Source organism: Rhinopithecus bieti, unplaced genomic scaffold, assembly GCF_001698545.2.
Source record: "Rhinopithecus bieti isolate Rb0 unplaced genomic scaffold, ASM169854v2 scaffold_39746, whole genome shotgun sequence".
In the NCBI taxonomy this organism is placed as follows: Eukaryota; Metazoa; Chordata; class Mammalia; order Primates; family Cercopithecidae; genus Rhinopithecus; species Rhinopithecus bieti.
Window position 1 is genome coordinate 2028988 of NW_016816960.1, and position 9607 is coordinate 2038594.

A 9607-nucleotide genomic window follows, 5' to 3' on the forward strand; every position below is an offset into this window, starting at 1 on the left:
CCTGCTTAACTCGAACAGCCCACTCAAAAGTCCCCAGAATAAAGCAGACTTGAGGATTCCACTTTAGAAAGATGAGATGGCTGGCAATTTTTAAATGGCAGTTTCTTTGGCAGCAATGAAGTCCCGCTGTGGTTGCTATTCTTATGATGCAAGACTGTCATTGCATTAGTCACTCTGTCCTCCAGGCTATCAGACTTTTCATAGATGCCTCTGTTCCTGCTCTGCACAGCGCACTGTGACTGTGCACAGGACCTTCTCTACCCCTCCCACTCCTCAACTGGCCCTGGACTTGGAGGTCTAAAGGACACTGGCATTAACATCTGTCTTTCTGTTTTCAACCCAGTCTGGCATAGGGTAGACCCTCCAGGGTGCTTGTCATATTGAATTCCATGATGGAAGATAAATGGATAGTTTTCCAGATTCTGTATATGAAATCACTATATACCACATGTCTTAATCAGTTTTTGTGCTTCTTAACAAACAACCCCTAAAACTCAATGGCTTAATCACAGCAAACACAGACTTCTTGCTCATGTTATATGTGGCTGCAGCTCCCTGTGTCTTCTCATTCACCAGGGTGCACGGGCTGAGGGGTGTGATCTGGAATGGGCCTTCCCGTGGCTGAGCAAGAGGCTCTGCTTGGATGAGGCAGATGTCACTTCTGCTCACATGCCAGCAGCAGAGCCAGTGGTGGAGGGCATGGGGTGTGTGGCCTGCAGGGTGCACTGCAAGTCACACCACAAGGGCAGGTGTGTAATCACACAGGGGAAGAAGTGGAAAGTTGTGAGAAAACACAATCATCCACACCACAGTGTAAAAAAACAGCCAGTTGTTTTTAAATCTTTTATCAACATAGAGCATTGATTTATTTTCCAAATCATAGTTTTTAAAAACAGTATTTACATTTCATCACCATCAAATTAAAATTTTATGCATTCATTAGGATAATACAAATATATGAAGGTGAAAGTTCTGCTCTGTTCCCACTTCTTTCTGAAACCTTCTTTAGCCGTGTGGCCTGAAAGTAGAGCCACAGTCCAGCTTGGGAGTCTAGTTCCCAAGTTGCCTGGTTCTAGAAGCCCAGTGTTTCTTGCTTGCATCAGATCAAAAACATACTGGGCAACATAAGAACATTCTTAACTTGGCTCGACTAAGAGGAAAGTCTTTGCTTACTTCAGGGAGCTTCTCCAACTTCTGTTCTTTACAAATAGGGTTTAAAAGCTTTGATTAGAAGCCAACTTGATTTAGGAGTTCCCGCTGGCTAAACAGGGAACAATGTGAGCACCAACAAGGACATCTGTGAAGCACTGAAACACTCGAATGTGATTAAACGCATGACTTCATAATGATACAAAACAAAACACAAAAGGCTTTTGGCAACAAGCCTGAGAGAATGGAGACCCAGCTGAGATGACAGCAATGGAGCGTGTACTGTGATTCGAATGACATCATTACTTAGATGCTGCATCCCCATAGGTTAATGTGCCCACAGATCACACACTTCCAACTCCTGCCAATCGACAACTATTGGGTTGACCCAGCCATCTCCCAAACATACCACCTGCTCCAAATTCTTCAGCTCAAAGCTAGAATTATCTCTGTGACTAATACAGCATTTTCACGCTTGACATGACAGTAACTCAAACTAACACTTTACATTTACAAGTTGCAGTTTTCAGCTTTAATTTTATTTTTACTGTTTAAAAAAGTCTGAACTCTATGCCTGTATCCAAAAATGAGGAACTGGAAGGTAGTTTGGAAAATACTGTTTTCCAACCCAGCTGGAATCTCTCTCCTCTCAGCCTTCCTGCCTGGTAACGTAGACACCAAGATTCACATTGTGAATCACACATCTGTGAGGCCAGATGTGTGATTTCCAAAGCAGAGGTCTGTTATTTCTGTCTCTAGGCTCCTTCTCTGCCCTGAAGACTGGCTTCAGGGGCTCTGCCATTGGACTTTCCTTTTCCACGACCATCAAGGAGTCCTTGTGTAGTTTCTTTCACATTCTTTCCTGATCTCACTCCTGGACCTCCACACACTGGTTTTTGGAGTAGGGCAATCCTACAGCCAAGAACTATGTGATAAAGGCTGTGGGGAAACAGACAGGGGCAAGGGGAGCAGCAAGGCAGGGAACAGCAACCACAAAACAAACCAGCTCAGATCCAGACAGGAAGCTTTACTGGATTCTGATGCAGCCTTCCTGGCTCTCCACTTAGTTAATTCTGGAAATAGCTCTGCAGTGGTTCCACACGATCCCTGTGCTTTGCTCCTGGTGAAGGAACTCATCATTCTCTATCACCTTCTCATAATCACTACCTCCTGGAGAAATCAATCAAGAGTATATATATATATATATATATATATATATATATATATATATATATTCACACACACATACATCTATTAGCATATCATAGATGATGCATCTTATATAAACAAAATTTTCTGAATTTTAGACAGGGGGATGTGGCCTAAGAAGCATCTGAACAATGGAGCATGATATTTCATAGATTTCAAATGTAGGGTGAATGGTTGCCATAGATAAACTATAATAAAGCAAAAATGTGTCGTGCACTTATGCAAAAGAGAATCATCAGACTCCACCAAAACTCCCAGGTTATCGCAGTTCCCAAACTCTCCATGACCTGGTGAAACCTTCGAGGTTAAATATAGGTGGCAGATGGGGCTAAGGACCAGTATCATCTCCTGGCTGACTGAGTGAGCCTTTTGCTCACCTTTGTCTTTGTCCAGGCTCAGTGATGCTTATGTCTCCCTCCTTCTCCTATCAGCCCTGACCCCACTATCCCTCACTCCCATTCATCTGTGCCTGTCACATTCTCCTCCTCACCTCCAGCTGGCCCTTGATTTCAATACATTGATAGAATCAGAGAGTGAAGAAATGATGAAGCCTAGAAAAAGAGGATTAGCACAAGGTAATGAGGCATTTTCCAGGAGCTGAAGTGAGCTTTCTGGAGACTCAAAGTTTCTACCCACAGTTTTCTGGATTATTCCCTGAGCACATGTTGGATACGCATTGAGTAACATAGTCTGTCTTAGTACACACAGCCCTGAGGTTCCTGGGCACCTGCTTTACAGGTTTCTACTCTTCAAAAACCCTTGAAGTTTGTTGTTATATACAGATTGTTATCTCTCTTCATAAACAACAATCAAACTGCTCCTCATTTTATAAACCAACCGAGACTTCCTGCTCCCCAGTGGAAGGTGTGTTTGTTGAAGTCACTCCATCCACCGTCTCTCTGTAGAAAACTGGACATTGTTTGCAGAAGTGCTTGGTGATGTACTTTCGGAAGAACACCGAGAGATACCTTCTGAACTTCTCGCCGACGAATGCGTAGATGATGGGGTTGATGCAGCAGTGCGTCATCCCAAGAGTCTCCGTCACCTGCGTGGCTTGGTCCAGTTGTCTGGTGCTTTCACAGTTACTCAGGCCGAAGAATTCCTGGAAGGTGCTCAGGAGAATGACAATATTATAGGGAGTCCAGAAGAGAAAGTAAACAATCATGATGGTGAAGATGAGCCTCACAGCCCTGTGCCTCTTCTTCTCGTTTCGACACCGAAGCAGGGTTTTCAGGATTCCCGAGTAGCAGATGACCATGACGAGCAGTGGCAGGACCAGCCCCAAAATGTTCCTCATTATTGTGTGGAAATTATTCCATCCTCGTGGAAAATAAGGGCCACAGATATAAACAGAATCTTCTTCCTGGCATTTAGTAAAGATGATTCCTGGGATAGAAGCAAACACAGCCACCAACCAGGTGATCACACTTGTCACCACCCCAAAGGTGACCGTCCTGGCTTTTAAAGCAAACACAGCATGGACGATTGCCAGGTATCTATCGATTGTCAGGAGGATGATGAAGAAGATTCCGCCAAAATAACCAATGTGATACAGCCCTGTGAATAATTTGCACATTGCATTCCCAAAGACCCACTCATTTGCAGCAGAGTGAGCCCACAGGGGGAGAGTAATAAGAAAAAGCAGATCAGAGATGGCCAGGTTGAGCAGGTAGATGTCAGTCAAGCTCTTCAGCTTTTTGCAGTTTATTAAGATGAGGACGACCAGCATGTTGCCCACAAAACCAAAGATGAACACCAGCGAGTAGAGCGGAGGCAGCAGTTGGGCCCCGATTTGCTTCACGTCATATTTATGACAGGGAGCACCATAATCATAATCAAAAAAGGTGGTGACTTCTTCACTGCTCTCGTTGGTATTTCTGATAAATCGAGAACGAGATGTGGACAGCATGTTGTGGATGTACTGGGGAAATGTGTCCTTGTTCAATCCACTTTCTCTGTTATGTAAACAAAGAACAAAATGATGACCACACAACACAAACACCACAATCCATGATCTTCCAAATAGTCTGGCACCATGTAAGCAACTTCCCAGTCTTTGGCCTCTCCCTCACAGCCATCTCCCTAAAAGCATGTGTGCTAGTTCCTTATTTGCCTTTCATTCCTAGTAGCAGACATCAATGATTTACCCAACAGCCATTTCCCAACACCCTTTGTCTTCCCCAGCAAGCCCGATTCTCATTTTCAGGCTAAAAGTGCTGGGCGTTTGTTTTCTCTGGCTCCTTTGCAGGTGGTGCATAGGTCTGTGACTCATTTCTGGAACACAATATGAAAAGCAAGTCTGCTGGGGGCTTCTGGGAAAGCTCTTCTTGCCTGATAAGACAGACACAAGAGAACCCTCCACCTGCCCCTCCTGCTCTGGCAGCATGTCTAGTGAAGGCGTGGTGCCATGAATGGAAGACCTAGAGAACCATGAGAAGCCAGGCAGAATCCTAAAATCACTGAGTCCCAAACCCACCCTTGAACTACTCATCTTCTTCCTTTTCTTTTCTTTCTTTCTTTTTTTTTTTTGTTTTTGTTTTTTGAGATGGAGTCTTGCTGTGTCACCAGGCTGTAGGGCAGTGGCCATGATCTCAGCTCACTGCAACCTCCGCCTCCTGGGTTCAAGCGATTCTCCTGCCTCAGCCTCTGAGTAGCTGGGACTGTAAGCACACGCCACCACGCCCGGCTAATTTTTGTATTTTTAATAGAGATGGCGTTTCGCCATGTTGGCCAGGATGGGCTCGATCTCTTGACCTCCTGATCTACCCGCCTTGGCCTCCCAAAGAGCTGGGAGAAAAACAAGCCCCTGTTTTAAAGCCATTATGAACTGTATTTTCTGTTCTCTGAAGTCGAAACGTTCTGAGATTCAACTTTCTGCTTCCGTCATCTTGCCAAAATTTCTCTTGTTAAGATTGCAGTGACAACCCAATTTTCAAATGCCCTGGTTTTATTCCAGTTCCATCCTGATGGAGCATTTGATCCTTCTGCTAACTTCCTCCATTTATAATTGTTTTTGGCTTCCAGATGGGAGGGGCTGTGCGACCACTTTTTATTCATGTTCTTCGTTGGCATCTCCTCCCCATGCCCACACCTTGAGATTCCTCAGGCACCACACTTAGCTCTCACCTGTTTAATTTTTTGCCTCTATATCCTTGCTACAAGGTTCTTCCTGAATCATGTTGTCTGACCTCATGGTTCCTACTCCCCTCTGTGCTACTGTTTTCTAAAGCTCCGTCTTCAAGCTCCACCTTTCTCCTAAGCCTCAGAGTTGAATTTCCCATTGCCTGCTGCATATCTCTCCATGCAGGTATTCACTGCACCAACACTTATTAAACACCTACTATGAACCACACTCAGTTTTAGGCACTAAAGATAAGGCATGAGCAAAGCGGGTATCATTCAGGGACCGCAAATTCAACCCACCCCAAATGGGGCACCCCTGAAACTTCCTCCAGCTTGTGGATTCCTCCATTGCCTAAGAAGCAAAATTGGGCATTGCTCTGGGTCCCTTCCCCTTCTGAAAATTAGGAGCCAGCTTTTGGAGCCAAACAAACCTGGATTCGAATCCTTGTAGGCAGTGTAATTTGGGGCCAATTACTCCTTCAAGTGTTAATTTCTTTATGTATAAAATATTAACTATGCTGAGTTGCTGTGAAGATCAATGGAATAAAGACTTAGGGCAGCATCTGGTACAGAGAAATGCCCTGTATTATTATCATGTCATTTGAGTTCCACCTCACAGATGCCTCTCAGATTCATCCCCTCTGCACCGCTTTCAACTGTCACTTTCTTGCTTCATATACTCTTCGCTCCTGCCTTTGTTGTAGTCTTTCCTTTGCTCACGGCTCATCTCAAGCCATGTTCCCTCTCAACCTGTCTTAAGTTGAAATTGAATAGACACTCTTAGCTTAAAACCTCCAGTAGCCCCGTGACTTATATGTGGTGGGCTTCAAAGATAATGTCCACACTGCCCAGCACAACGTCTTTTCTGAGTTTGCCTCTTCTCAGCCTCACCTCCAGCCCTTTCTCCAATCCCAAATCCTGGGCTTCAGTCACAGCCATCTTCTTTTCATTTCCCCTAAACTCACCACTTCCTTCATGCTTCAGTGGTTTTGCAGGTCCTTGCCCCTCTACCTAAAATGGTTGGTGAGCCCCTGTTCACCCTTCAATACCTCCTGCTCACATTCCCCTTCTCTGTGAAGCCTAATCTGTATCCTCTGTCAAATTACTCTTATCACATAACACTGCATGCGTCTAGATAAGCACTTATCATGTTATCTGCTACACACAGCATGTTCCTTAAGATCAAGGACTGGATTATGCTTCTATTTCCAGCTCTTATAATAGTACCTGGCTAAAGGAGGCACCAATAAATGTTCACTGAATGAGTACATAAAACTCTTTATAATAAGAACTATAAGCCCTAACATCATCAGGACTTGATTCTCAAAAAAATTTTTTTTTCTGGTAGTGACTCTGAATTTCTTTTTCATCCACCTGTATACCTTATCCTTCCATTTCTCTTGCAGTTGACACTTTTCACAAGTCTTGTATTTCATATCACTGAGTCAGATTCTTGAAATCTGGAGAAGCTAAATAAGACCTCTGATCAAGGTTGGAAAAAAATGCATCTGCCTAAAGAATCACAACTGTGGTCATTAATTGAATGCTCCTGAAGCTCAGGTGCTATGTTAAATGCTGTGCACACATTACTTAATTTCATTTTTACAACTGGCTAGCATGTAGCTTCTACTACAATGAACAACAAGCAAGATGCCTGAAATGTGCTGTCCTAGGTGTCATTTCAAGTGTCAGGACATGTCACCCAGGACTGATAGAAATCTACCTTTCAGAAAAATAAATTCCTTACTTCTGCCTCTCTGGATCTCCTGAGTTGAGGCAAGAGACACATTTTGGTTCAGAGCTTGGATGGTTCTATATTTAGACTAACAGTTCCAGCTCTTTAACATCCTTGGGTGCTGAGAGGGGCAGAGTGAGTCCCTGGGTGTGTGGAGAGGTGACTGAGCAGAGTGGCTGTCCTGGCCTTGCTTGCTGCCCACTCTCCCCCATCACCTGCTGCACCCTGCTCCTCCTCAGGGTTTCTCTGACATCTCCTGGTGCACATGCCACCCCCATCCTCTCACCTTGATCATTCCCCACAAGTGCACAGGCTTTGCAGTCCCCCAGGGTGTACCCAGTTCCAGCATTTCCAGCTATGAGATGCATTGAGCCTATGAATCAGAAAGTAATGGAAAAAATGCCCATAACTCACCAGCTTGTGGCTTGTCTCAGGCGGTCCTGGTATATCAGGCTTCTCAGCAAATGAACCAAACAGATCTAGAGGTAGAAACTTGGTATGCAGAAGTAGGAAATAAAGTTTCCTGCAGAAAGAGAAGGCGGAGATATAGGGCAAGTAATGGTAAAGATTTGAAAAAAAAAGATCAGAAAAATATAGTTCTTCTTTTCCAGCCAGGAACATTGTACATTGGGTTGAGGTCTCCAGAACAGGATTAATTTTGAAATCTTGCTTATGCAACCTTGAGTGTGAGTCAGGCAAACCCTGTACATCTGCTCCTGTTTCTAACGACTCTGAGAGTCTTTATCTTGTGGGTCTTTATATCTGGAACACTTCCACTCTCTGCTCTCCTACTAGTGATAATTTGCATGATATGAGCACAACAGAACTTTTCATTTTCCAGAGAATAAAGGGTGTTAGTGATAGTGGAGGAAATATAATGAGGTTTTACTGTGATCACGTGTGCTGGTTTCAGTAGTATCATGGATTTAGAATCTGGTTAGAAATTTCATTTAGATAACACTTTAAAATTTTTTAAAAATTTAATTCACATAATTATATATATTTATGGGACACAACGTGATATTTTGCTACATGTATACATTGTGTAATGATCAAATCAGGGTAATTACATATCCATCCTCTGAAACATTTATCATTTCTTTTGAAATAATTATATTGAAAATCCTCTCTTCTAGCTATTTAGATATATAGAATTCATTATTAACTACCATCATCCTACCATGGAGAAGTGCACCAGAACTTGTTTCTCCTATCTCATGGTCACTTTGTACCCGTTGATCAACCGCTGCCCATCCTCACCTCCTCTCTTTCCTCCCATCTCCGGTAACCAGTGTTCTATTGTCTGTTTCTAAGATAGCAACTTTTTTGTTGTTGTTGTTTTTTGAGATGGGGTTTCATTCTGTCACCCAGACTGGAGTGCAGTGGCACAGTCTCAGCTCATTGCAACCTCCACCTTCCGAGCTCAAGCCATCCTCCCACCTCAGCCTCCTGAGTAGCTGGGATTACAGGTGTGTGTCATCATGCCTGACTAAGCAACATATTTTAAAAAAAATAAATTCCACATAAGAGTGGGATCATGTGGTATTTGTCTATCTGTGTGTGGCTTGTTTCACTCAACATAATATCCTCCAGGTTCATCCACATTGTCACAAATGACAGGATTTGAAAAGGAAATACTAAATTATCTCTTGTGTCAGGAATGTCCTCAGCAAGAAGAACCTCAGTTATTTTAAGTCCCCTTCCTTGGAAAGATGCTTAGTTAAAAGAAAATGTAAATTCTGCAATGGGGACATCATACTAGGAACATTCCTAAGATTGTACAGAGAACATGGTGTCATCTAAGTTGGCCCCTGACACTTTCTGGAATCCAGCAGACACTGGAGGTAGGAGCTCATGCTGTGGACTTGGCAAGTTTCTAAGTTTCCATTTCCCAACTATGAAATATGAATAACAAGACTGGGGGTCTGTGAGGGTAAATGGATCTAAAGCAGCTAGTGCAGGGTCTGGCAGGCACTCCACGGGTAACAAACAGAACAGAACAGTCTGAGCCCTGCAGAGTGCCAGAGGTTGAAGGATGCATCCACTGCTAGAGCCAACAATCAAATGCTCAGTGCAGTCCAGGGGTCCTTTACAGATGTCAAGAAGTTGGCTTTTTTGTTGTCATTGTTGTGTTGCGTTTTTGCTTTCTTTTGTGACAAGGTCTTGCTCTGTTGCCTAGGCTGGAGGGAGGCGTCATGATCATGGTTCACTGCAGTGTCAACCTCCCGGGCTCAAGCAATCTTCTAGTCTGAGCCTCCCAAGCAGCTGAGACTACAGGTGCATGCCACCATGCCCGACTAATTTTTGTATTTTTTGTAGAGACGGGGTTTTGCCATGTTGCCCAGGCTGGTCTCAAACTCCTGGGCTCAGGCAATCTGCCCACCTCAGCCT

At 43.9% G+C, this 9607-nt stretch overlaps 1 protein-coding gene across 1 annotated transcript; it reads right to left on the minus strand.

Annotated features, from left to right (window-relative positions):
• Window positions 1–847: 847 nt before the first annotated feature.
• Window positions 848–7946, minus strand: CCR2 (C-C motif chemokine receptor 2). Its single transcript, XM_017855766.1, has 3 exons — window positions 7631–7946; window positions 3327–4313; window positions 848–2088 (listed from the first exon to the last, which is right to left on the minus strand). Exons 2-3 carry the CDS (start codon window positions 4265–4267, stop codon window positions 1905–1907), a joined length of 1125 nt encoding a protein of 374 aa, XP_017711255.1. The 5' UTR covers window positions 4268–4313; window positions 7631–7946; the 3' UTR covers window positions 848–1904.
• Window positions 7947–9607: the final 1661 nt, after the last annotated feature.

Bases quoted from the DNA above. Each gene is read 5' to 3' on its own strand.
- CCR2 (XM_017855766.1), bottom strand. From the start codon at position 4,267: ATGCTGTCCACATCTCGTTCTCGATTTATCAGAAATACCAACGAGAGC. The intron at 2,089-3,326 runs GTATCTCTCGGT...GTTTCCCCACAG, and splicing joins GTCGGCGAGAAGTTCAGAAG to CCTTTATCACATAGTTCTTG.